The 27,275-nt window shown below is 50.8% G+C and overlaps 2 protein-coding genes across 2 annotated transcripts in view; one reads left to right on the plus strand and one right to left on the minus strand.

The window, feature by feature from the left end:
• The window catches only part of RNFT2 (ring finger protein, transmembrane 2), a 44,919-nt gene extending 41,096 nt beyond the window's left edge, over nucleotides 1-3,823 (plus strand). The window contains exon 11 of the mRNA XM_004597773.2: nucleotides 3,119-3,823. Within this exon, the coding sequence (XP_004597830.2) occupies nucleotides 3,119-3,253 (135 nt within the window). The 3' untranslated portion in view covers nucleotides 3,254-3,823. The remainder of the gene's footprint in view (nucleotides 1-3,118) is intronic.
• Nucleotides 3,824-25,800: 21,977 nt separating this feature from the next.
• HRK (harakiri, BCL2 interacting protein) lies at nucleotides 25,801-26,566 on the minus strand. Its single transcript, XM_004597775.2, has one exon. It carries the CDS (start codon nucleotides 26,481-26,483, stop codon nucleotides 26,208-26,210), a length of 276 nt encoding a protein of 91 aa, XP_004597832.1. The 5' UTR covers nucleotides 26,484-26,566; the 3' UTR covers nucleotides 25,801-26,207.
• Nucleotides 26,567-27,275: the final 709 nt, after the last annotated feature.

Below are 27,275 nucleotides of genomic sequence, written 5' to 3' on the forward strand. Positions count from 1 at the left end.
TTGTACCGGGTCTATTTCCCCTCAGCCAAACTATAAGGAACTTGAGACCAGAAACCATGCCTGTCTTGCTTAGTAACAGAAACCTCAGTTCTGGCTCAGTAGATGATGATTAAGGGGTGGGTGGGTGGGTGAATCAATTGGATGATGATTGGATGGGTAGGTGACTGAATGGGTAGGATGGATGATTGGATATAAGGATGGATGGGATGGTGACCAGGTTGAGGAGTGGGTGAAGATATGCAGGGGTAAGTACTTTTGTGGTATAAGAAGAGGATGACCATGTGGGTGGACAAATAGATGGACGTATGGGTTGGTAAATAGGTGGTAGGTGGATAGATGAATGGATGCATTGATGGGGATTGATGAGTGAATGAAGTAGATGGATGGATGAAAGGAAGGGAAGATCACCAACCCGCGACTGGGTGTCACTCCCATCCCCCCACCCCACCAGAAACCAGGGCTTGGAGACAGATTCAGGCCGATGCTCAGCAAGCAGGTCAGAGTGTGTACAGAGGTTAGCACTCTGCACGGGCACTCACCCAGATTGTCACTCTGCCAGTATTTTTGGTGTGGCCCCACCAGACTGTAGGTGACCAAGTAAAGGGCATTTTGAGCAGCATGAGAAACCCCGTTTATTTGAAGGATTCCTTGCCACAAGGAAGAACAAGCAGATGTTTAGAAAACAGACTGCCCTCACAGCCTTGATGACAGTGAGTTCAGAATTCCACACGTTGTGTGAAATTGAACTGGGAGACATCAGCTCCAATAGATTCCCATTCCTCACAGTGTGCATTGTGTGTCTCCAGCTTCCAGACACCTTGCAGGGAAGCGCCAGCCCCTGTTTCCAGGAGCCTGAGTCTCACTGCTCCTGGAAGCTGTATCAAGAGTTAAAGCCTGAGCCTTGAACACCATTGGCCAAGCCCTTTCCATGAGGCTTGGCCTCTTGCTCTGAGGTCTCCCAGAAGTTTCATTAAGAACAGAGTCCTTGTCCCGGAAACTCCCGGCCTTGGGTTGTGCTGTGTCGAGTTGAGCCTGTATACCACACCTCCTCAGAACAAGTGCTCAGCTGAGCTGAAACACCAGGAGCTCTGAACACCTGCTTCTGACCCCTCCTCTGTTCACTTGCTCAGCAGCAACAGGACCCCAAGCACCAACATGACAATCCTGAGCGGCGTGTCATCTGTCACCCAGGAGTGAAAGTGCTTGCCCTGAACAGCTTGTGGTTTTGTTGAGTCAGTCATGTAAAATGCTGTGTGTAGCTTTGTATGAGTTTTGAACACCAAAGCTTGTCATACAGGATTCAGCATTAGTGTTTAACTGTGGACGTGGCTGGGCTGGTGTGCAATGAAGAGACCTGTAGTTAGGGAGGTGTGTGTCATTATATTCTGTGTCATATTTTCAGTGATATCACTTTCCAGAAATAAGTGCTTTAAACCCCGGTCCTGCCACCCACCGTGTGTGAACATCACACAGTTGAGTGTAGCGGGCAAGAGCGCCTGATGTGGATTTGGGCAGTTCCGGTATCATTTGACAGTGGTGCACAGTGAATCACCTCACCACCTACGGACTTCAAGTGAAAAACAATTACGACCTCACCACATCTGCGGGTCAGGAAGGCAAGCCCACATCCCCTGCAGCAGGACCCCGTCCACAGGACGTAATAGGGTATTGACCACGGCCATGCTCACCTGCAGGACCCATCGTGTGGCTCTTGGCAGGATTCAGGTCTTCCCAGGGCTGATTTTTGTTTGTTTGTTTATAAAGATGTGTTTATTTATTTACTTGAAAGGCAGAATAACACAGAGGAAAGCAAAAGAGAAAAATCTTCCATCTGCAGACTCACTCCCTACGTGGCCACAGTGGGCACAGCTGGCTGTGAGCTTCCTGTAGATCTTTCACATGGATAGCAGGGGGTCCAAGCTGTTGGGTCATGTTCTGCTGCTTTCCCAGGCACATTGGCAGGGAACTGGATTGGAAGTATAACCACCAGGACTTGAACCAGTGCCCCTATGGGATGGTTCATCACAGGTGGCGGCTTTACCCACTCTACCACAATGCCAGTCCCCTGATAATAGATTGTGAGTTTAAGAACCAAAGAGATTCTTAGCTTCCATCTACTGGTTCCGTCTAAAGGTGCCTGTAACGTCTGGAGCTGGGTCAGGCCTAAGCAGAGAGCCAGGAACCCTAATCCAAGTCTCTGCTATGGGTGACAGGGACCCAAGTATCTGTGCTATTACCTACTCCCTGCTATGATGTGTGTTAGCAAGAAGCTAGAATCAGGAGTGGAACCAGGACTTGGACCCATGCGCTCCAGTGCAGAATATGGGCGTCTTAACAGGTGCCTTGAAGCATCAAGCCAGATGCCAGGCCTTCCAGTGTTTTTACACTATCTTCCTATGGGGGTGCAGAGGAGAGGAGAGGGAGGGTGCTATCTCGTTTTACATACTAAAAGGCTGAAGCATGGAGGTGTTAAGTCACTTGTCCCTGGGGCCTAGCCAGAGGATGAGGGAGCCTGTTGATCTTGTTTGTTTCTCTGCTTTCTTTTGACTCTGTTCTCTTGTCAACCCAGCATGCAAAGGGACTTTCTATCTTCAGTCTCATGAATCCCCTGCTCAGCGCCCCTCCTGGAGTTCCACATTCCCCTTAGGATAGCAACCAAAGTTCCTACAACATCCCATGAGGCCCTGCCCTGCCTGCAGCTGCCTCCCCATCTCCTCACCCCATCAACATTCAGCCAGCTCTCCTTGCTCTTTCTCTAGCACAGCAGGGGACCTGCAGACCTCAGGGCCTTAGCAGAAACTGTCCCCTCTGCCAGGATCCCTCCCAGATATCATCAGGGCTCCCTCGGCACCCTCCTTCAAGATTTACCCAGACAACAGTGTCTCCAGCCACCTCGTTCAGATCCTGAGCCCTCGCACACGCACCTCATGTCATTTCTCTGCCTTCTCACTTTAGTGCTTACCCTGGCCTCTTGTAGCCTAGAGATCCCTGGCGAGGGTTGTGCCCTGCCTGGAGGGCAGGGATGATTTCTTTGGTTTGCAACAGCACCTCCAGCTTCTAGGACCGAGGTGGACACTCAGTAAAGAGCTCTTGGTCATGCCGAGTGCTGTCCCCACAGCACGTGTTCTGTGAGGAGTGCCTCTGCCTGTGGCTGGATCGTGAGCGCACCTGCCCACTCTGCCGCTCGGTCGCCGTGGACACCCTGCGCTGCTGGAAGGATGGGGCCACCTCCGCACACTTCCAGGTGTATTAGCGCCACCCGGGGAGGTGCAGGAGGGTCAGCGTCCCTAGGTCCAGCCCTGAAGACTTCCTGGAAGCAGCGTCAACCACTTAGCATCTGTCTCCTGCCTTCCAGCAATGCCAGCCCCAACCCAGGCCCCATCCTCCCCTCCTTCACCCTCCTCCCCTGTGCCATGAAACCGTGTACACTGCCGCCTCCTGACAGGAGATTCTCCAGTCTCCTCCCAGGTAGGCCATCCATTCTCCCTTCATGCCAAGGACTTGGCGCTGTGAGAAGGCCCCATCGACTGATTACTTTATCTTAGTACATGGTACCTAGTACTTGATGGTACAAACTAGGGCAAAACCTAGAAGTTACTGCCTTCCCCCTGTGGGCCCAGTCCTGCAGACTCAAGTCAGTGTGAGTTATGTCGGCAGATGACCTCTGCCAAGTACCTGAACCAACCTAAGGGAGTGAACACTCTGTATGCCAATTCCAGCAGGCTGCCTCCTGTGTGAGTCACCTCCTGTCAGTGCAGTGATGGGGGATTCTGTTGGTTGTCCCCATTTGACAAATAGGGAAACTGAGGCTCAGGGCTCAGTGTGGTGGTGTCTCCATTTGCAGCACAGGTCTGGCCAGCCTGGCTTCTGGCTTCAGAAGTTGCGGGGATGAGACCTGGCTGATGGAGTTTATCAGAAGCGCAGGACCTGAGGCCATCCCTGGTGGGGAGAATGAGTGTCCCAGGTACAGAGATGGCACAGAGCATGAGCAGTCAGTGCTGCCTCCTGAAATCCCCTTGTGTCTGCGTCCACACAGCTGTGGCCCTTAGAATTGTCTTCTTCCCCTTGGCCATGACTGTTGTGCCCAAACCCAAAGGGATTTCAGGAAAGGTCAGCTTCAGCCCAGACCTGGGGACCCTGAGTTTCTTTTCTTCCCTGCTGCTCTGCCTCCCGTTCCATCCTGTCCCTCATGAAATCCCAAGTCATTCAGTAGTTCCTGCTGATGTTGCTGTCTCCCCTAGTAGCCTTCAGAGTAGCAGGGATGACCCCCATCAGGGTTTTCCTCAGAGTCAGGGTGGTGGCACAGAGCACAGCCACAATCTGTTCCTGTCATCTCTGTAAGCAATGCACTGCCAGTGTCTCCAGCCAGATTGTGTCTGCCTGTGGAACTCTCTCTGCTCTGACATCTGAATGAGCCGGCACAGGTGACCACACAGAAGCTGCTGGAGCTGTGCCCACCTCTCTCCTCTCCCAACTCTATTCTCTCATTGTCAACCTCAGCACCACGAACCAGTGCCAAGGACAGCATGGCAGGAGAACCATCCATGTAGCCAATGAGCAGATGAGCACATAAGTCCCAAGAGAAACTGGGGGAGCCCGAGGATCCCCCAGTGCTAGCACCTCCTCCCTCCACAGCAGACTCAGGCTGTTGGTCCCCTGTGCCCTGCCACCCTGGACTTTCTGCTTTGCTTGACAGCCTGGTTCTTGCTGGACCCCAGTAGGACATCTCTTCCAGGATCACATGGTATCTTTCAAGCTCTGTTGCCATGACAATCGTCATGGTGTTACAGTCCCACTTGCATGGGTAAACAAGCAGGAAGAGGAAGTGGAGGGGAAACAGGCTGAGGGCACAAGGCTGCTCGGGTCTTCCCTCTTGAGGAAGAACTGAAGGGAGGCCCAGGAAGATCTCCCCAAGCTCAAAGTTGCCCTTGAAGAAGCACAAGGGAAGGCAGCCACAAGAGGCTTACTGAAGCCCCAGCATGTGATGGAGCAGTCTCAACAGACCTGAAATACCGAGGCCTGAAACTCTGCATGGCTCTGGGAAGCCACTGTCCCTCTGTGGTCTTTTCCAAGGAGACACAACCTACTGGATTATCCACCAGAATCAAGGCAATGCACAAAGTGGTCTGAACTGGTGGATAGGCTCACCAAACCCAAAGAAAAACTTCTCTAACATCCTGCAATGAGCCAGACTCCAACACTGTAAAGAAAGACATGTGGAGGGGAAAGCCAGGGGCAGGTGAGACGGTTTAGTTTAGGGCTGGACTCACTCCCCCACCTCTGGGGGCTGTCCTGTCTGGAGGGTCTTTCCTGGGTAGATTTCACTTCCACCTAGGTGGGGACCATGGCTAATGCAACCTTTCAAGCAGTAGGTCTGGTGACTTCCCAGACACTGGCAGAAGCAACCAAGAGACTCCACTGGAAAAAACAATGGGCTCTCCTCCTGTTGGCTCATGAGACTTTTGTCATCATCAACAGGATTAATCAGTATCAAGAGTCCAAGGATCCTGCTCCTAATGTTTTCTAACTCACTGACTCAAGTTCCATGTAGTACTCAGAAATGGTCCTATTCGCACAACGCATCCTGAGAATAATAAATGTGGGGGTCGAGGGGAGAAAGACAAGCTTTGGGCCTGGCATGAGCAGGTTCAGCATCTTTGGAAAAGAAGAGACTGAGGCTTAGGGAGCCATGCAGGCTTCTGAGAAGGCCAAGGCTGGGAATCCTCGGATCTCTAAGCTTTGTGCTGTGGGCCAGACAGTGCCTGCCGTTTGTTAGTGTCTGCTGACAGTAAAGATCTTGTATTGACGTGATTCTATTCCTGGCCTTGATCTGCCGACTACTGAAGAAAGCACACTGACTGAGATGGGTGGAGAGGCATGTGGTGGAATGGGTAGATGAACTTTCAAAGGTTCTGGCGAAGTGTGCGGGACTGACTTAGGAGGTGCTCCCAGGAGAAACCAGCAAGGGAATGAATGAAGTGAAGAGGGAAGAAGAGAAAGCCAGGCTAGGAGTCCCAGTTTCAGCTGGGTCACGTGGGGAGCTGTCTCAAAGATTGTCCCCACCCACAATGGGGGTTTATTGTGGTTTTTTGTTATTTTGTTTTGTTTGAAAGGAAGAGGAGAGACAGACTTTCTGTCCACTGATTCAGAAATTGATGATTTCCCAACAGCTGGTTCTCCCTAAAGACCTGCTCCAGCTAGCTGAAGCCAGAAACCTCGTCCGGGTCTCCTTCATGGATACTGGGGACCAAAACTTGGGCAGTTACTTGCTGCCTGTCAGGTGTACATAATCAAGAAGCTGGACTGGAAGGGAAGAAAGGACTTGAACTCAGACACTCTACAGGTATCCCAACCAGCATCTTAACCACTGCACCAAAAGCCTGCATCACCGGCCCCTGGCTTTTGTATTCAAGAAAACACACCAGCCCATTGGCTCTGGGTGGATGGGAAGCCTCCCAGGCACTTTGGGGTTTTCACTGAAGAGTGCCCCATGTCCAAGGGCAAGCTCCAGAGTTCTTAGGGGCTGAGAGAGCATACGCATATACAGGATCAGAATACAAAACTGGTAAAAAGGATGTAATGGGGCTTCATTACTGTACTTCTATTGCCTACTGTAGGAGTTAGCTACTGATTGGCCCCAGAATGCATGGATTGTTTTAAGAAGGGTTTGCCAGATTAGAATGGATATGTAAATGTGCTGATGGCATTAGGTGGCTGTTTGTGCCTCTGAAGACAACGTGATGACACTGGCCATGGAAACAGGCAGAATGTTTTGGTTGCCATTGTCCAAAATCAGCTCATAAGTGGGGCTGGCATGCTTTTATTGGGGAGCTGGTTGGAGTCCTGGCGACTCTGCCTCTGAATCCAGTTCCCTGCTCATGCACCTCGTAAGGCAGAAGATGGCCCGAGTGTTTAGGTCCCTGCCACCTATGTGGGAGACTCTGATGGAATGCCTGGCTCAGCCCCAACAGTTTCGGAGCCTAATGGATGGATGATTTCTCTGTCTTTGCTTTTCACATAAATAAAACAAAAATTAAAAAATGAAGCCAACTCAAATATATTTGTCTCAAGGAAGAGAACATAATGTGGACTGCAGGAACGAAAGAATCCTGTCTCTGTTCCTTGACTTTCCCTCAGTTTGGTTTTCAAGCAGTTGGGGTCTCTTGTGGGTGGCAGGATGACCCCTAAAAGCCCTGTGTGTATGACGTAGCCGCTTAGTCACCCCAACAAAAGGAGTCTTCTTCATCCCCAGAGCTCCAGCAAAGAGTCCTGAGATGGGCTTGCATTCACCTGTCCCCAAACCAACAGTTATGCCCTGTGGCATGTGGACCTGTGGCCAGCTTGGGTGGAATGTTGAGCCCTGCAGCTAGGAACTGGGGCGTATGACGGAGGCAGTCACCCCCTCTGAGTTCTATGGACTGAACAGGGTGAAAGGGTAAGTTTTTAAAGGAAAAGGCCAACCTGCTGTCAGCCCACCCACCATTCTCAGAAAGTGACCTGGTATTCTGGCCTGTCTCTGATCAGGTGAATGCAGATAAAACGGGCCCAACCATGGTGGCCTATGAGGCATAATTAAGGACATTAGTCCACAAGCTCATTAGCTTATCCACGTGATGCCATGCACAAATGGTGAATTTATATACTGACCTTGTGTTGTTGGGCAAATTTCTCCAACCTTTTACCTAATCCAAGAGGATTGTTTCAAGGTAAACCTCCCTTTGAAGAGTTCTCAGAAATTCGAGAAGAGAGATATTAGAGGAATTAGAGGCTTCTGCCCCAGCAAGACTCAAGTGTACAAGACCCAAGGACAGGGGTTCTCCCAGGGTTTGTGGACCAACCTCCCAAGGGGAAATGAAAACACAAAGGCCTTTAACTAGAAGTGCACAATCAGTTTTTTTTTAATAATAAAGTCATTACAAATATGTACAAAGCATCTCCAAGGTATGAAATTCCTCTTACAAAAGAGCACAATGACCCATCAACATCAGAACCCAGAACGGAATGTCCCCAAGCTTTATTGCCTCCGCGGCTGGGCCAGAGGCCTCACCGAGGTTCCCATTGCCCTCACAGCCAGCCATCCCTGACATGCACACAGGCTCCTTGGCTTATAGTGCAAAAGACCTTGCGGGGAGTAACTTAGGAGTGCAGTTGGGAGAAGGGGGCAAGGAGGAGGTAAGTAAAGTTTCCCATGTTCTGGGAAATAAATTGGAGAGAGCAGTGTAAGTTAAATGCTCCTTCCCAGGACCTTGTAGAAATCAGGGATGCAGCAAGTAAGGAGTGAATATATCAAGACCACTACTAAACCATTTAGCCTGCCCTGGGTGTCGTTAATGGTGACACTGTGTCCAGAACAGCTCCCCAGGACCCCCTGCTGGGCCACATGAACTGTGCTCACCCTTGAACCAGCCATGCTAAGCAATCACTTCCTGAAGGGATCCAGAGGAGCACAGCAGCCAGCTCATGGACTCAGGTTGAAATCTTGGCCCAGCCTCTTCACTGCTAGGTTGCCAACCCTCAGCTTCCATGACTGTGAAAGGAGAATGAAGACGGTAGTGTTTGCTGGAGCAGGCACAAGGCCTCCCAAAAGGAGAGACCATGAACACGTGGCACAGTACTCAGCAGTGGCAAGCACTCACAGAAGAGTGGTGTGATTACTGTGGGAAGCTGCAAGGACCAGCCTTTCCATGCCAGGGTGAGTCACAGTTGCATGCCTTTTCATCATCGTCAGCTGACAATGTGGCTCTAAGCAAATACTATGTAGCAACCCGTCGGCAAGGCAGGGGGGTCACAATGGTGACCTGAGAAATCTGTTCAAAATTGTGAACCAGACCAGACAGGGACATTTCACATGGTCTGGTTCCAAACAGAGCTACCCCTCCACCCTCAAGAAGTGAACTCTTCTGAGATGGAATTCAAACGTGGTGCATTGTAGATGCCCAGCAAATATGTGTTAAATGAATGGAAATTTAAAACAATAATCTCACAGCTTACGCTTTAAAATGACACTTTGACATCAGTGTCCTCCCTCCTTGGAGCCTTTCAACCAGCTTCCATGGGTTGTAGCTAGAATGTCCCTCACCCTGGAACCAACTTGTGACTCCACTTGTACAGGGTGACTTAAGGGAACATTCAGAACAGAAAGCTGCTATCAACACACAGGAACAAAACCTGTGTTCTGATCACTGCAGCTTCTGATACCAGATGGACACTCAAAAAAACCCACCCTGGTGAGCCAGTGTCCTTAAACGATACTTGTGTGGGAGGTGGATGGAAGAGGACTCCCCCAGTTTCTCAGTGAGGGAGTGTGATATTTTGTTCCGGCAAGAAACATGCATCCAGTTAGGACTACATGAGATCAGCTATATAAATAGTACAGCTCCCTTGTTCTGTGACAGCCATTTCCCCCATTGAAATGGAACAAAAGGAATCCATTGGAAACGGTGGAAAAGAAAGACTTTACATTCTCAATGAAAGACTGAGAGACAGGGCACCAAGAATCGGGCTCTGGGAGACACCTACAGTTCAGGACCATGGACAGCAGCCAAGAGGGCTAATGAATTACTCAGGCTGCATCTATGACAAAGGGAATAGGACCTAGAAACTTATATTTGAAAAGAGGTCATACAGGCTTGTGGGGGTTGGGGTGGAGAAGAGAAGCCTCCAGAAGGGAGTGGATCTCATTGGAATGGTGCAGTCCCCAGGGGTTTCCAGTCCCTGTGGCTCCCAGATCCCTACCCTTTGAGAGCAGGTAGCACCATCAGGAAGGAGGCGAACAGCCTTCACCTCATTATGCAGCAAGCTCCCAAACCGATGATCTCAGAGTCCTCCATTGGCTTTGCATGGACACACACACACACACACACACACACACACTGCTGTCTGCTGAAACCCGAGATGAGGTCTTTTTTAAAATTTATTTCAAAGCCTCCCTCCCTCCCTCTCTCTTCACAGACGCTCTGCAGCGAAACTAATCAAAATCAATGGCTCCTTGGCAGCCAGAGAGAAAAGGAGAGACAGGCAGGATGGAAGGGGTGGTGCCAGCACTTTGCACAGGGTAGAAATGTGGTTTCTTTTTTCTTTTTTTTTTAAGAAAAAAATAACACCCCCCACTATCTCATGCAATCCAAGTAATGCAACAAGAGGCAGTGGAGATGATATATACATATATCCATCATGCCCCCATTTCCTAATACAAATATCCACCAAGAAGTCAAATCTCATATAAAAACAAACATTAAAAACAACCCCTTGACAAAAATCGGGGCAGTCGAGAAGTGCACTCCAATGAATGATGTGCAAGAAAAAGCCAGGATCTGGTAAATACACGGCTTCTAACAAGACATGAGGATATATACAAGGGACTTGGCTGTGAGGCTCCGCCCTGAAAGGTAGTGGGTGCCCAGGGTCCTCAGCAGTGTGGTTCCAGTGCTATCAAAATCAGAATGTCAACCCGTGCCTTTGAAGTTTACACCCTGCAGGGGAAGCGCCATATGCTAAGAGACAAATCAGCATTGGAAAATAAATCCTTTCACCCTTCCCCTGTGTCTAGGTGACCAGCAGGGAACTGTGACTGTGTAAAACAACAGCAAGGAAAGCCCCCAACCCAGGAATAGAATGAGTCAGAGCTGATTCTGACTAGGGAAGTGACTAAACATAGCAGGGGGAAGAGGTGATGAGGGCTGTCGCCTGCTGCTCTCTGAAGCCCCTGCCTGGTCCTTGGTCCCCTGTAAACATCAACAGAAGGAACGGGCTGGAGCCAGGAAGAAAAACAAATTCCCTAGAAACAGGCTTTCTTGTTGGCTCTGCTAAGTGCAAAGCTGGGGTGGGTACTTTCCTCACTTTCAGTCATTCTGGGGTACATCTTTTCATTCAAGGGCTTTTTAGGAAAACACACAAAAAAAGAACCCAGCCCCCAGCTTATAGCAGCCCTGTAGGGCTCTGCATGGGGAAGGAGCTGTGGTCTTCAGCACTGGCTGTGCAGGGCACTGCCCAACTCAACCCTAGGCAGCTTTAGAGCTGCTGATACTGTTGCCGGTGTGTGATACCCAACCTACCAGATGCCTCTGTCCTAAGTGTTGGACCTGTGTGAATGAATACAGCCTGGGAAAGTCACTTTCCATCTCAGTCATGAAAATGCATTCTGTGGTGTAACACCTGTTCGTATTGTATTTTTTTAAAGTGAAAGCCAAGAAATAAAAACTAAACCCCACTGCTCCCTGAAGAGTCTGCAGCCGAGTCTTGGTCCCACAATTTTTTTTTAGCCCTTCTAGAAATTTCTGAAAATAATAGTTTATCCTGGGGACGAAAAAATTCAGACCTGTCAGTCAATGAGATGCTGGTGCATTTCATGTAAGTGACCCCTGCCCCTGCTCCAGTGTCCCTTGCTGTATAAATCACCCTCAACCAGACCACAGCTATTTCTTGCCTCTCTCAGTCATAACCTAAACCATAAAATTCCCTGGAGTCTGGGGAGGCTATGAATCCAGCCCCCAGGATACTGTTAGGAGAGGCAGGAAAGTCAGCGGCCACATTGTGCCCAAGATCAGCTTTGTATCTTACAGTCAGCAGGGCCACTCAACAACACTCCCTCCCAACCTTGCAACCCACCAGAGTATACTCCAGTACCACCCTGGATCGTTGTCCCCCACACTGGGAAAAAGAAGAGACTCTGAAGTGGCATTTTTGCAACTCCTCCTGGAACAGCAAAATGGAAATCTGTCTCATCCCCTGGGCTTTGCGCGCCAGCGAGACCATACTTAGCACCAGCGAGATTGGTGAAGCACCACAGGGGTAGGGGGAAAAATCCCATTTCTCTTGATGTGACAGCAGGAGCTAGCCACCTACCTAGACGGGGAGAGAGGGAGGTCAGCATGTGTCAGGCAACAAAAGTATGCCCTCCTGCCCCTGCCAGTCGGCCCGAGTCCTCCTCACGTTCTTCTTCTACCTTGCCTTTTGCAACTTTACCTCTTACTCCACCAACATCTATCCCCAGACAGCTGGTCGCTGCTGAGGCTGATTCCCATTGGTCTTTGCAAATGGTCTAGGTACACAGCAGGCATCGCTTTTCCAGTGCCCCAGACATTACAGAGTTCACAAGGCAAGGTGCAGGAAGGGGAGGGGACCATGTCCTCAACAAGGCATGCATGGATAAGGAATATTCATATTTTCTCTTTCTTATATATAGAGCTATATGTAAATAGCATTGGGGTGTCTGTTCCTGCAGCTGGAATTCCGAAGGGCTTCCCCAGTCCCATTCCGTGTTTCTGTGATTGCTCCAGGCGCTGACTTTATTCTCCACTTCCTTCTCGAAGTGCCAACCGCGGCCTTTCAAGCTCTGGGCTCCCCCTCAGGAAAACGGGAACCAGCTTTCTCCAAGGACACAGGGATTTCACCAACCTGCAGAGACAAAGATTTGCATTATGGTCATTGGTGGGGTGATGTTGCTGTAGCCCAAACAGACTGGCCCTCTGCATAGTCAGCCGAGGATGTCAGGATAAGGTGGGGCGAGGGGGTGGAGTGCAGTTAAGGCCAAGCACTAGTTTTGTAAGGAAGATCTCCCCAAACTGGTGTTACTGCATCCCCTCTCCCCAGAGCTCTGTCCCTAGAGCAACCTTCCCTAAATAGATATTTGTGGAGGACAATGAGCATGGCAATTGAGACACTGCTTGGGATACTGTCATCCCATACTGGAGTGCGTGAGCTAAGTCCCAGCTCCACTACTGATTCCAGCTTCCTGCTAATGTGCATCCCTGGGAGGCAGAGATCCCTGCCGCCTAAATGGGAAATCTGGATTGAGTTGCTAGTTCCTGGCCTCAGCCTGGCCTAGCCCAGACTGTAGTGGACATTTGGAGTGTGAACCAGGGAGTAGAAGATCTGTCTGTCTGTCTCTCTGCCTTTCAAAATGAAGGATAAAATTAACATTTGCATGTGTGTGCACACGCACACACACACTTCTGTTTCCCACACACACACACACACACACACACACTTCTGTTTCCAAATTGAAATGTTTATACAGGTATCTTCTGAGATGCAAATATTATACTTTGGAGCCACACTATCTTCTTGCCCCTCCAAATTAGAAGCAGACGTTCATCTCATACATTTTCAAGGGAGAGTCATATAACTACCTCTGCTCTCTTCCTTCATTCATTCACCATCTATTGGTTCATTCATCCATTCCAAACATGCCAACTACTGCGCCAGGTGCTCCAGTTGCAATGACGTCATTTTCTTGCCTTTATTGGCCTCAGAGACCAACAGAGGGAGATGGGAAGAAACACACTGAAAAGCATCTGGGCAAACTAGGGCTCTAGCAGTCCCCATGGAGAGACAGTTTCAGGGGCAGGAAGAGTCAGAGAAGTCTCCTCAGACAAACAGGTATTAGGCGTTGTCGAGAATCAGAGTTACTAGGGAAGGAGCCAGGATGAACAAATGAGGCAGTGTAGCAAAAATGGCACATACCTAAGGACACCACAGAGACTTGGATGTGAATGCAGTATGATGGATAAGAGCCAGCAAGTGGAAATGACCCAATGTCCACAGGTGCCTGGATGGACTGTTACTCAGCCATCAAAGGAAAAAGTATTTTTACACTTGCTCAGCAGGGATGCCCCTTGAAGACATGATGCTAACTAAGTTAAAGAAGCCAGATACAAAAGGACAAAGAGGTGTGATTGCATGTATGGGAAAGGCCCAGAAGATTTTAGGTAGTAAAAAGAGAATGAGAATAAAATAACAGAGGCCTGTGGCTATGTGGAATGGGAACCAACAGAGTGCCTACTAAAGGAAAGAATGTTGTAGAGTTGGTTCTGTGAATCTACTAAAGATCACCAGTTTGTACACCTTCAATGGGGTGAACTTTATGGTTGCAATATAATGGAAGAGATAGGATTTTACATGTTCCTCAGATGTGGGTCTAAGACCTCCCATGTAAGTGAACGATACAAACAAGTGATATAGGAGAGAGTGGAGGAGATCACTTTATTACTTCCCAAATTGGTTCAGATCACAGATACTGGAGCAGAGACACATGAACTGAAAACCCTGATCCAGACACTCAAAAGCAGTGTGACCTTGGGCCAGTTACTTCACCTTTCTGGCGACTTCAATGTCCTTAGATGCAAAAGGGAGACAGAACCAAGGCAAGCCTCCAAGTCTCCATGTAGGGAGGAAACATAGGACAGTCTCTATTACTGTTATTCTTGGAAGAGTTCTTTTCTGTTCAGTACATTACCCTGTCTCCTCCAGCAGAGTGAATCTGTGGGTACAGCAGAAGAGGACCTGCAATGTTTACTTAATGTGCTTATTTCTATCACATTTATCTTGTACATATGCTCATACAGTTCTCCATAACTAGTGACTTGAGCCATCCCCTGCTGTCTCCCAGGCTGTGCATCAACAGGAAGCTGGAACCAGCAGCAGAGCAGGGATTCAAACCCAGGCACTCAGATAAAGGAATTCCAGAGTCAACTGCTGCACCAAATGCCTTCTGCATTCCTTCTCTAAACATGCTATGTGCAGAGTGACGCACACAACAGGTGCTCACTTCGCTATCACCATGTGTCGCTAGTGACTCAAGATGCAGCCTCCCAGCTCCCCAGTCTTCAATTTTGACCCAGGAATGAAGGTCATGCCAGCAGGCCTAGTGCCTAAGACTGGGAGAAAAAGCTTTCCAGGCAGATTCTGAGAGGGAAGAAGATTGCTCGTGTCAGAGCACTGCTTAAATCCCCATCTGTGGCTCTCATACTGACCAGCTGGGGAGCCTGGCACGGAGGGGGCTGCGCGAAGGGGCCTGCAAAAGCAGGTGGCATTTTTTGGTATGTGAGAAAAAGCCATTTGGAAGCTTCTGGAAGAAGTTCAGTGCCCTTGGCCCAGCCCCTGGCTAGCAGGGGATAGTTATTAATACTAGAAGTAAAAAGTGATTTTTAATCTAAAAAGATTTTTTTAAATTAATTTGAGAGACAGATCAACAGAGTTCCCAACAGTTGATTTCACTCTCCAAACGTACAGAGCAGGCCATATCCAAAGGCAGGTGCTGATGGCTCCACCCAGGTCTCCCGTGAGGGTGTGGCAGGAACCCTTCACAGGTGCGCATTAGCTGGAAGCTGGGATCAGAAATCTGAACCAAACACTGAGCTCAGGCACCCCAATTAGGATGCGGGCATCAAAACCACGAGGCCAAATGCCCACCTCAGTGAACAGTTATTGAATCAAAGAAAGATACTTGGGACTCGGGGAGGTAGCCTAGTGGCTAAAGTCCTTGTTTTGCACGCACCGGGCAGGATACCAAATGGGCACGAGATCATGTCCCAGTGGCCCCGCTTCTCTTCCAACTCCCTGCTTATGGCCTGGGAAGGCAATCAAGGACGGCCCAGAGCTTTGGGACCCTGCATCAGCATGGGAGACCCAAAAGAGGTTCCTGGCTCCTGGCTTTAGATTGGCTCAGCACTGCCCATTGCACCACTTGGAGAGTGAATCAGCGGACAGAAGATCTTCTCTGTGTCTCCTCCTCTCTGTACATCTGCCTTTCCGATAAGAATAAATAAAAGCCTAAAAAAAAAAAAAAAAAAAAAAAGAGGGAGAGACCCAAGAACACATTGCCAGTTACAGCTGGTGGGTCTTGAATGCCATACAAATAAACAGCTCTGCACAGACTCAACACCAAATGGGATGGACAGACCCTTTCTGAAGCAAACTGTGGCCATAAAGAGAGTCATGCCAGCATATTTTTTCATGTTCTAGAACATGAGGGGAGTTTCTAGAAAGCTCCTGTGTATTATAACAAAGCTACACAATGGGTCGTGAAATTTTTTGCACCAAAATCAACTCTTTTTTAAGGAGGAAAAAACACTCATATCTTCTGGTCCGTTTTTTCCTTTTAAGATTTTTTAAAAATATTTATTTATTTATATTGGAAAGTCAGATTTACAAAGAGGAGAGACAGAGAGAAAGATCTGCTGTCTGCAGGTTCACTCCCTAAGTGGCAATGGCCGGAGCTGATCCAAAGCCAGGAACTAGGACCTTCTTCCAGGTCTCCCATATGGGTGCAGGGTCTCAAGGTTTTGGGTCGTCCTTGACTGCTTTCCCAGGCCACAAGTAGGAAGCTAGAAGGGAAGTAGAGCAGCCTGGATACGAACCAGTACCCATATGGGATCCTGGTGCATGCAAGGCGAGGACTTTAGCTGTTAGGCTACCATGCTGAGCTTTCAACTGATCTTTTAACTCTATTTTCCATCAACTTTTGGAAGTTCCTTCTAGGCACATTCATTGATCAGACAATGTGATCTCTAGGAACTTGCACTTTTTGTTTGCATAGTTTGCCAAACAAGGATGTCAGTGTGTGCCTGCTCTGCAGGCCACCATGCCCCAGTATTAGAGACACACGGTAAAGTGCAAAGAGGCTTTGTGGGCACTGACAGAAAACAGGCAAGTGGGTCAATGTCCCTTTTTAGCGAAGCGACCAAATAAACCATGACCCGCCACACAGTCATGAAAAAGAAGTGTGGATCTCAACCACCTATTTTTATTTAAGGAAAAAGCAGATAGCAAAACCACATGCACAGGATGAGCTCCTTTAATTAAAAATAGGATATGTGCATGGGTAGGCATATGCCCCCAAAGGGAGGCCTTGTGGGATGGTCCTGGAAATCAGGGATCAGGAGTTAAAATGCATACCCGGATTGGGGGAGACCTGGAATTGCCTAGAGTGGCTGCGTCCTGTCCAAAGAGGTTCCAGAGCCCATCTCCCACCCCTTGCTGCCATGTGGGGAGGCTGCTAGATATTTCTGTTTCTCAGAAAATACTGGAAATCCAGGCTTCTACATAGGCATGCCTGATTCCACAGTAAACCAAGTTCACTTCAGATCAGATACAGCTGGGGATTACCTGCTTTCAACCCCTCAAGGTCTCAAAGACAGGGACAAATCAGCTGGCAGTGCAGCCCGCCTCATCTCAACCCTCAGTGGCGATGGCTCAGCTCCTGTGTCCCCATGTGCCAGGTAAAGGCATTGAACTGCACGATCTCAGAAGCCCCTTCATGGATGGCAGCAGGTTAACCTATCACTATGCACCTCCCATGCTGAAATCCATGGATGCAAATCCTGGCTCCACTCCCCACTACAGCTGCCTGCTAAAGTGCACCCTGGGAGGCAGCAGGTGATGGCTTTGGTTGCTGCCCACCCACATGGGGAACCTGGGTGGAATTCTAGGTTTTTGGCTTTGGCTGTTGTGGATATTAAGGGGGATGAGCCAGGAGATACGATCTTGTCTCTCTTCTTGTCAAGTGAATAAAATCAGTATCTAGTCCTGTCCAGCTCTACTTACGTTTCTAGAGCCTTCTGGGGGCCATAAATCTTTTGTGAGCTGAAACAAAAACTGAGATTTCTCTCTCAAGGACTAAGGAGATAGGCCAATGTGATTGACCTGACGTATAGGGGCTCACAAAAATCCCAAAGCCTCCCCCACATCCACTCATTGCTGTCCACATCATTTCATTCAGAAGGTAATAAACGCCCACTCCATCCATCACCATGCCCCAGAGCTGGGATGCAATGAAGAGAAAGAGGCGTGTTGTTTTGTATCCTGTGGCACCCAGACTAGTGCTAACTAGGTTAGGAAGCTCCATTTGGAAGTTCCTCCAGTCCTGGCAGAGTGGCTGAATAGCATTTCCGGGTAGGCAATTTAGCAACTGTTATAACCAAATGCTCAGAAAATCCCACCTACATTTTAGAATAACGTCCCATCGACTAAATTTTGCACCAGAAAAGAACCACACCCTCCTACACACACACACAACTCTGAACGCCACCCAAAAACGCACACACCCACTGCCCTCTTTTTTTTTTTAAGATTAATTTTATTTTTATTGGAAAGTCAGATATACAGAGAGAGACAGAGAGGAAAATCTTCCGTCCGATGATTCACTCCCCAAGTGACCACAACGGCTGGAGCTGAGCCAGTCCAGAGCCAGGAGCCAGGAACTTCTTCCAGGTCTCCTATGCGGGTGCAGAGTCCCAAAGCTTTGGGCCTGCTTCGACTGCCTTCCCAGGCCACAGGCAGGGAGCTGGATGAGAAGCGGAGCCACTGGGATTAGAACCGGCGACCATATGAGATCCTGGCACGTTCAAGGCAAGGACTTTAGCTGCTAGGCCGCCACACTGGGCCCACCCTCTTCCCTCTGAACACAACCCACACACACATACACACTCACCTCTCTGAATACCACCCCCCCACACACACACACGCACACCCTCACCCCTTTGAATGCCTCCCAAACACACAAATGCACACATTCATTCTCACCCCTGTGAACACTACCCAAACACACACACGTACCATCACCCCTGTGAACAACACATACACACTCACCCTCACTCCTCTGAATACCACCCAAACACACTTGCACACCCACTCACCCTCTGAATGTCAGGGGCATGCCTTCCATTACACTAATAGCTTCCACCCAGTTCCAGACAAGGCAGGGTCAGTTCTCACAGTCACCTGCACATCAGGAGAGCTGACCCTGACAAACGGCAGGTGGAAACTTTCTCTGAGCATTGGCCTAATCCCCACATTGGTGCCACCTCTACCGATCTGCCTTAATTTTACATACAATATGGGTGAATAAGAAAAACAGCTGCTAGCAGCTCAATCTTATTGACTTGAGACTTAAGACCCATGCTGTAGCAACAAGTGAAAATATTTAAGTCTGAGCTGCCTTTGCAAATGGTGCTCTGGGGTGGGCATTTAGCAGTTTCAAATGCCACCTGGGACACCTGTACCCTTTCACAAAATGCCTGGATTACACCTGGATCTGGCTCCCGATTCCAGCTTCCTGCCAGGGCTGACCCAAGGAAGCAGTTGGACATGACTTGAGTACTTGGGTCCGTATCACCCATGCAGATGTGCACCAAGAGCCCGATTCTGGGTTCCTCCAGAGCCAGGCCTGGGTCATAGCGGACATTTGGGGATTGATCCAGCGGGCAGGCGCCCTGCCCACCCCCGATACACACACTGGAATAAATCATTATTCAGAAAGAAAACATCTGTGATGTGCAAAATCATCTAACTATGCAACAGTTGTGGATGAGCAATGTTACTGATACAAATAATTGCAACGCAAGCAGCCTCTTGGAAGTATGCCGCACAGACACCAAGCACAGAGAAATGACCATGATATATTGCACAAGTCGGGCTGTAGGTAATACATTTAGAGTGAGTCCATTTGCTAAAGAACCTGTCCATGCATTCTTTTTTTCAAATGAAAAGAAATATACCACAACGTTAACAATGCATGGTGCAATAAAAGCACTCCATTATAATTTTCTTTCCACACTTACATATAGATCTTTATTAAGAAAGTTAGACATACATATACATCTTCTCACTAACATGACTTGGAAATAGAATACGTTGTCTCTTAAAAAAAATCAGTGCCTCTAGGAAGCAGCCTTCACATTTTTAGGAGATGCTGTTTAAACAATAGAACATTCTCTTTTGATCACATGTGACAGGGAGCCCCTCCCTGCTCAGAGGCTGAGAGTCCAACAAAGTTGAAGAAGAACAAGTTTTTTTCTGCAGCTTTGCCATGGAGACATTTGCTTCAGGAATCTGAAAGTTTTCGGGAGGGGGTGGGCATTTCTAAGGGACGGGGTTCCCTGTAAAGGGGACAGGGAAGACACAGAAAAGTCAGGGTCCCACAATTCTCATCCAGCTGAAGATGGGAAGCATCTCCTGAGAAGGGTGATCAGCTTCAGTTAGAGTCCCTCGTGACTGCACCAGCCAGGGCCAGAGCTGTCCCAGTGGGAAGGCTCAGGAGGAGCCCTCTGGTCTCCACACAGCAAGGAGGCCAGGGGAGACAGTGACATCTGCTTCCCTGGTCCTCTGCTCCAAGCGGAACCTCCTTTCTCAAAAGGAAAAGAGATTATTTTCTTTTGTTTCCTTTTTTCAAAGATTTATTTTTTAAAAAGATTTGTTTATTTTACTGGGAAGGCAGATACAGCAAGAAAAAGATCTTCTGTCTGCTGGTTCACTCCCCAAGTGGCCACAATGGACAGAGCTGAGCTGATCCGAAGCCAGGAGCCAGAAGCCTCTTCTGGGTCTCCCATGTGGGTACAGGGTCCCAAGGCATTGGGCCATCCTCTACTGCTTTCCCAGGCCACAAGCAGGGAGCTAGATGGGAAGTAGAGCAGCCGGGACATGAATCAGCATCCATATGGGATCCCAGCACAAGCAAGGCAAGGGCTTTAGCCACTAAGCTGTCGTGCTGGGCCCAAGATTTATTCATTTATTTGAAAGGCAGAGTTACTGAGGTGGGAGAAGGCGGAGGGTGCAGGAAGAAAAAGAGATCTTCCATCCACTGGTTCACTCCCCAAATGGCCACAATGGGAAGGACTGCACTAGGCTGAAGCCAGAAACCTAGAATTTCATCTGGGTGTCTCAAGAGCCCTAGTACTTGGACCATATTCTGCTGCTGGATGGGAAATGGAGTAACCAGAACTTCAACCAGCACCCATAGGGGATGCTGGCATTGCTACAACGTTCTTTTATTAACATTTTCTAAATAGTTGCCAATGAACTTGTAATATTTTTTGTAATCAAGAAAAAAGTAATTTATTCATTTATTTTCCTTTATTTGAAAGGCAGGACTATCTCTCTGCTGGGTCACATCCCAAAGATTCCCAATAGCCAGGTCTGGACCAGGCCAAAGCCATGAGCTAGGAACTTACTCCAGCTCTTCCATATGGGTGGCAGCAACCCAAGTACTCAAGTCATCATCTTCTACATCGAAGGGTATACACGAGCAGGAAGCTGGAATTGGAAGCAGAGGGGCTGGGACTCAAACCCAGGCCCTGCAATATGGAATACAGGCAACCCATCTTCATAATCACTCTACCAAACAGCTTCCCCCTTAGCCATTCTTAAGTCGGCACGTAATACCCATGTGTGGGGCACAGTACAATCATTCAATACCTGTATGTGAGGTATATGATCAAATCAGGATACTGCCATTTCTCTCTTCCCAAATATGGACCATTTCTCTGTGTTGTTAACTCTTCTAGTTCTTTTGAAATGCATCAGACTGTTGGAGACCCGTGATCTCCTACCTTGCTACAAAACAGATGGATCCCTCCTTCATAGTATGTTTTGCTATCTGTTAGCCGTCCTCTTTCCAGCCCCCACTTCTTCCTCCCTTGAAGAAAGTTCTTAGGTAAGGAAAACCCAGTGGGTGGCCAGTGTGTTCCCTGCCTGAGGGCCTCCATGAGCCATACAGAGATCATGTCTTGTTAAGAGGCATGCTGGTTTGTTTCTTTGAAAAGGTTGGGACAAGGTCAAAGCCAGGTTGGTTTCTTCCGATCAAGTGTGGGGTCAGGGCTTGTTTGTGTCTACCTGTGCCCACTCCAGCACCAGGCTGCACTGCTTGTGGCTCTTACACACACTCTGCAGTCTTTCCTCCAGGACTCTGGACTAGCCATCCTCCAAGACTTCCCAGATCTGCACATTCAAGTGCACTGGCCCCTAGGGCCACCGCAACCCTCTCCCATGGGAGAGGAGCCCTCCATGCACCAGGGTACTCTCTATTACATTCCCCTGGTGCCCACATAACCTTTTGAAATGATCTCTGGGTAAGACTATATGTTCCTCATAGGCACAACAATAGCACCAATTCTAAATGCTGTTCTAGAACCTTGCCCAGAGAGTGTAATCTCACACTGCTCCCCTAAATGTGGGCCACCTTGCAATTCACTTCTAACCAAGGTGACTTGGGGAACTGTTCGGGTCAAGTATGGCCAGCAGCTGCTTCCAGCTTGTTCTCCCAGTCAGTTGCTCTTGGAGCTCCAAGTCACTATGTCAGAACCCAACTACTCCAAGGCTGCCAGGCTATGAGGAAGCTCAGGCCGCTGTCACATTCCTGGCTCCCGGAACGCAGGAGCTAGTTCATGGACTGTAAGATCCAGCTCAGAGAATGTAGGAGCTAGCTCTCACAATGTAGAAACTAACCCACTGTAGCGTTAGCCCAGAAACTGGCTCATGCAATGTAGGAACTAGTTCAGACACCATAGGAGCTAGCTGATAGAATGTAGGTGAGAACTCATAGAATGTAGGAACTAACTCATGGGATACGGGAGCTAGCTCATGGAATCACAGAATGTGGAAACTAACCCACAGAACACAGAAGCTAGCTCAGAATTGTAGGAGCATTGTGGAATAGCTGCTTTAAGTCCCTAGGTTTTGAGTCATTCATTACATAGCGATTATGATCAGAACAGAGTTTCCTGTCGCTAATTTACCAAGACCGCAGGTTTCCAAGTCATAGTCCTTCCTGTATCCTCAGTGTCCTGCATACAGTAGGCACTGAGTACTCACAAGCTGAATAAGGCAAAGGAGTGGGGTTTGGGCAACCATAGTATCTTGTGTAGTTTCCAACTGATTTTGTTTATTCAGCATAGAGTTACTGTGTGGGTACCATGTCCCCATGGCGTGGCCTGATGCACCTGTGAAATCTTACCCTGCAAATGCCAGTGCCACCAGGCAGAGGGGAATCAGAGGCCCCTGACCCACCATGCCCTTCCCTCCTCCCAGCTTCCCTCTCCACTGCCCACCTGTCTGAAAAGCTGTGCAGTGGCCAACACACCCAGCCCACATCTGGGGTTGTGTCGAATGACCCCCTACCTCCTACAGGGGGCTGCACATCTGGCCCCTTCTGTGGAGTTGCCTCCTGGTAGCTGGCCTCCCCCAGCCCCAGCCCTCCCCAGCCTAAGCAGAAGCTGGGGCTTCCGAGCCCCCTCCCCAGGTCGTCCTGGCAGAGGTGTGGTGGGCTGGGAGGGAGGCCTGCCTCCAGGTTTAACCACTTGATCCCCAGAGTACCTGCCAAGAACAGTTAGCATGTCTGGCGGGTCAGCCAACCCCTCATTAATTCATTAACGCAGGCTCCTGCCAGGCCCATTATCTTCCTTGCTGCTGACCACCCTACCTCTGGGGCCTACAGAGCCCCCCTCCCCTTTCCCCTAATCCCAGGGCAGAATTCTGCCTGGTCCTGGCCCCCTCTCCCGTTCAGAGTCCCCAGCTTCATTCACTCTCTCCCCACCCTCTCCCAAGGCAAAATTCTCCCACCTCTCCCACACTGCAGGCACCAGCCAGCACTCTCTCCAGAAAGCGTCTTTTGTTCCTTAGCTCTCACTCTCACAGCGGTGACTGGGTAAGTCTCCCCAACTCCTCTCCGTGACCCCCACCTCTGCCAGCCGCCCCAGGATGCAGGTGCCACGGTGGGCCCATCCTCAAAGACAGCAGTTCCAGTTCCAACTGCGGGGTGAGAATGCACTCTGCCTCAGTTTCCCCTTTGCTATAGGCAGAATATCTTCCTTTGACTTCACTGTGGGCCAAGCATGACCCAGTGCTTGAATGCTCTCTTATCTCCCCGCCTCTCTACCCTGGAGGAGGTTGGCTCTAGTTTGCAGAGCAGAAAGACAATGCTTGTTACTCCGGGTCACTCCGCCAGCAAGTGGCTCGACCCTTGCATCCAGCTACACCAGACCCCTAAGCGCACACTGTTAACCACCCTATCACCTTGACACTATGGTTTCCCAAGCAGGCAGGGGGGCATGGTGTGCAGCTGCCAGCCATGGAAGGATGGTAACTTGTTTACTACTTTGTAGGGAAAAAAGGGAATTAAGCAAGCTATAGTAATCTCAGGGGCACACCCGGACTTTCACTTCTTTTGTTCCAGGCACTATTCCCATGTATGTCTTCAATCAACTGTCTTAAGACTTACACATAAGATCTATTCTTGTTCCCATTTTACATACGTGAAAACTGAGTCTTGGGTGGTTCTTTCTAATTGGTTTCTTGTTAACCATGACTTCTGCGAAAGGCCTCGCTGGCTCACAGTTTGTTTTATCTATGACCCCAGCAGGCAGCTTAAGCCACTCTTCTCAGGAAATTGGTGACTCCCCGCCCTCCACGACTGGCACCGGCCTCCCTCCACACCTAAGGTAAGGTGTAGCCATTCCCACCTCTCCTGGGAATGAAGAACCCAGAAAGCAACCTCTCTCTAGGACAGAGCTCTGCCAAGACACTTTCGCTCACGGATTACCTTGCCCGTCTATCTAACTGAATAGGGCTAGGGCAAGATGGGTTTTCCCCCAAATAAGCCACAAACCTAAAACAGGAGCTGCGGGATGTGGCCGCAGACAGGATCCTTCACTCCAGCAAGAACAGGAAGCGCCAGCGGGGGTGGGAGGGTCTGGGCGCCAGGACTCTGGAGGGCGTGGCTGACTCCCCGGAGGGACCCAACCCAGGGAGGAGGGCCCCCCTCCTAGAGCCCAGGGGCCAGCAGGGGGTCATTCTGAGTCCCGAGGCAGAACTAAGCAACTCTTAAGGAAGAAGCAAAGGAGGGGGCGGCATCAACGCGATGACTTGCCCTCTCGGGATGCCCAGGCCTTGCGGACCCAGGCTTTCCAGATCCTCCCAGCAGTGGGGAGCCGGAACGCGCGCACTCAGCCAGCGATGTCTCCGCGGAGCGCTGGGCGCCCTCCACATGCACCGCCTGGTGCCCAAATTGTCCAGCACTCCAAGATCAGCGCCCTTCCCTGTGCTCATCAGACTTCTCAGTCGTTCCCCTCTGGCTCGCCACCTCTCCGGCCTCTCCCAGGGCCCTTGGACCTAACTTTCCCTCCTTCTCACTTCACCCTTTATAAGTTTCCCGTTTCCTCCCATCTTTTTCTTTTTTCCTTTCCCAAAGTCCACGCTTTGAGCTTTGACTCCCTTTTGCTCCCTGCGCTCCTTCCCAAGTTTGGCTCAGCTTGCCAGGGCTAGATTTTCCGGGGCCGAAGAGCGTCCAGCCATGCCCTTGGAGAAGCCCTTGGTCTGGGACTGGCAGAGGGCATCTCCGAGAGCAGGGCAGAGAGCGCCCCGAAGCGCACCCACGCGACATCTGTCACCCGCGCTCCCGGCTCACACCCCGTGCACCCCCGCAGCTCCCCAAGCACTGCCACCCCCCACGCTCCGGCTGCCGCCTCTTTCCGCCTGCGCACACACTCGGGCCCAAGGTGTCTGCGCGCCACGGGGCTCGTCTGCGACCCAGACATCCCAAGCCTCTTTCTCATCTCAACTCCTGCTCTCCTTCCTTGGCCACTCCCTAGAGGGGTGTGGGGTGTGGGAGTGGTCTGCCTAACCCTCTCCACCCTCACTCTCTGCCGCGATCCTTTTTGCTGCAGAACCTTGGAGAGACGATCTCAGCTCTCTCAAAGTGCTCAGTACCGTGCCAGACACACAGCCAGTGCCCATTAACTTCCCTGCCCAAGGACTCCTACCTTTCCTCCACCGATGCCAAACACACTGGTACTCAGTATTCACTACCCCTTTCCACTCCTGTGTAGCACCCAGCACAGCAGGCACTTAAAACGGCCCCTCCATCAACAATGCCCAGGTCCAGCGACGAACTCAGGGCAGCTCCTGATGAAGGCTTCCCTTGGAGTTTCCCTAAGAGTCTCCAATCCCAGCCCAGGGTTGGGACAGTTCCTCCTCACAGCCACCACCGTCTGGGGACGAAGCCAAGCTTCCCACACGGGACAGCTTGATGCAGAGGTCCGAAGTTGGCACCACAGAGAACTGCTAAATGTGCGGGCCTGAAGGAGAAAGACGCGAACAGCCAGAACCCTGGAGGCAGAGGAAGGGGCGCGGTGCGGATACGCCACCGGAGACGTGGGTCTTTCGGGACAGGGGATTGCCGAGTCGAGTGATGGGGCAGGCAGGCGACTTGGAAGGGGCAGATCGGCCCTGAAAGTGCAATGGTTAATTTCTGGCTAGGTAATGACTTCGTTCCCATGGCAAGGGCACTTTACACTGCTATCTTGTGTGTATTTGTGGGGCTGGGGGCAATTTTGGTGGCTGAGATCCCACCCCCACCCCCAAATCCACCGCGCTGGAGGGAGTGGCAAGATGCCCTCAAGGAGACGGGGACAGAGGGTACACAGCAGTGGACCTGATCCTCAGGAGGAGATGGGAACGCAGATCCCTGCAAGAAAGCGGAGCAGAGGAAGGAGTGGAAGAGACACGAAGAAACCCAAACTTGCCACTCTCCCGCCACCCGGGCCCGTTCGGCGTCTCTGCGCCCAGCTGCCGCGCCCGGGCGCTCGCTCGCTCGCGTACCTGTTGCTCGCTCCGGCTGGGTCTCGGCTCCGGCCCCACCAAGAAGCCTCGCGTTTCTACAGGTTCCGCCTGCCGAGCAGCCAGGCCGCCAGCGCCGCCACCTGCGCGGCCGCGCACAGCCAGGGCCAGAATGAGGGGAGCGCGCCGGGCGCCGGCGCCCTCCGGCTCCGCGCGCGCCGCCGCCACATGGTGCGCTGGTGCAGCTCGTCGCCAAGCGCCTTGAGCCGGGCGGCCGTGAGCTGCGCGGCGGCCGAGCGCAGCCCCAAGCGGCCCGTGCTGCAGGCGCACACGGCCGGGGGGCCGCGGCCGCGGTGTAGGGGGCACGGGCACATGATCGCTCGCTTCGCTCCCTCCCCGCGCTCGGGCCGCCCCTCGCCTCCTCTTCCTCCGGCCTCTGCGCCCGCCGCAGCCGCCGCCGCTGCGCTCCAGCCGCCGGGGGCCTCTCCTGGACACAAGTTTCTCCTTGTGTTGTGCGTTTGTTGTGCTGACGGCGCTATTATTAATTAAAGTGTCACATGGTGGATGGGGGCGGGGAGGGCGCGGAGAGGGGGGTTACATCATCCGGCCCCCGGGGGGGGGGGGCTGCAGGCAGAAGAAACCGAGAGGTAACTTTTAACCCTAGCGGCGCCGGCAGCAAGGGGGCGCGCGGTTAGGGAAAGGTGGGGCGCGCGGCGCTGGGACGCGAGCAGACGCCCCGCGGTGGAGATCTCGGGGTTTGAGGGGTCCCTGAGGGACATCCTCCCAACCCCGCTGAGACGACAAGTGCGAGGGCAAGGTTTTCTCCGTCCCCTCCTCCCCTTTCCTGATTTTTTAGCTCCAGTTCGGATTTGGCGAAAGAGGCAGGCTAGTTTGCCGATTTGGATGAAGCTGATAGAAGAAATCGGCAGCATCGTTCAAAAATATCCCCAGGCTGCTGTTTGGTTTCTGGGAAGTGGGTTGGATTCGAGATCCCGCGGAAAGTCCAGGTGCAGCGCAACGTGCTTCAGTTCAGGTCTGCTTTGGCACCTGTAAGGTTTTGGGTACGAACACGCCTCCACGAACGCCTCCAAGCCCTTTTTGGCTTCCCAGCCGGTGCTCCCAGAGCGCCGCTGGAGCCCTGGGTAGAGGAGGGTGGGAACTGGCTA

This window comes from Ochotona princeps, chromosome 29, assembly GCF_030435755.1.
Source record: "Ochotona princeps isolate mOchPri1 chromosome 29, mOchPri1.hap1, whole genome shotgun sequence".
In the NCBI taxonomy this organism is placed as follows: domain Eukaryota; kingdom Metazoa; phylum Chordata; class Mammalia; order Lagomorpha; family Ochotonidae; genus Ochotona; species Ochotona princeps.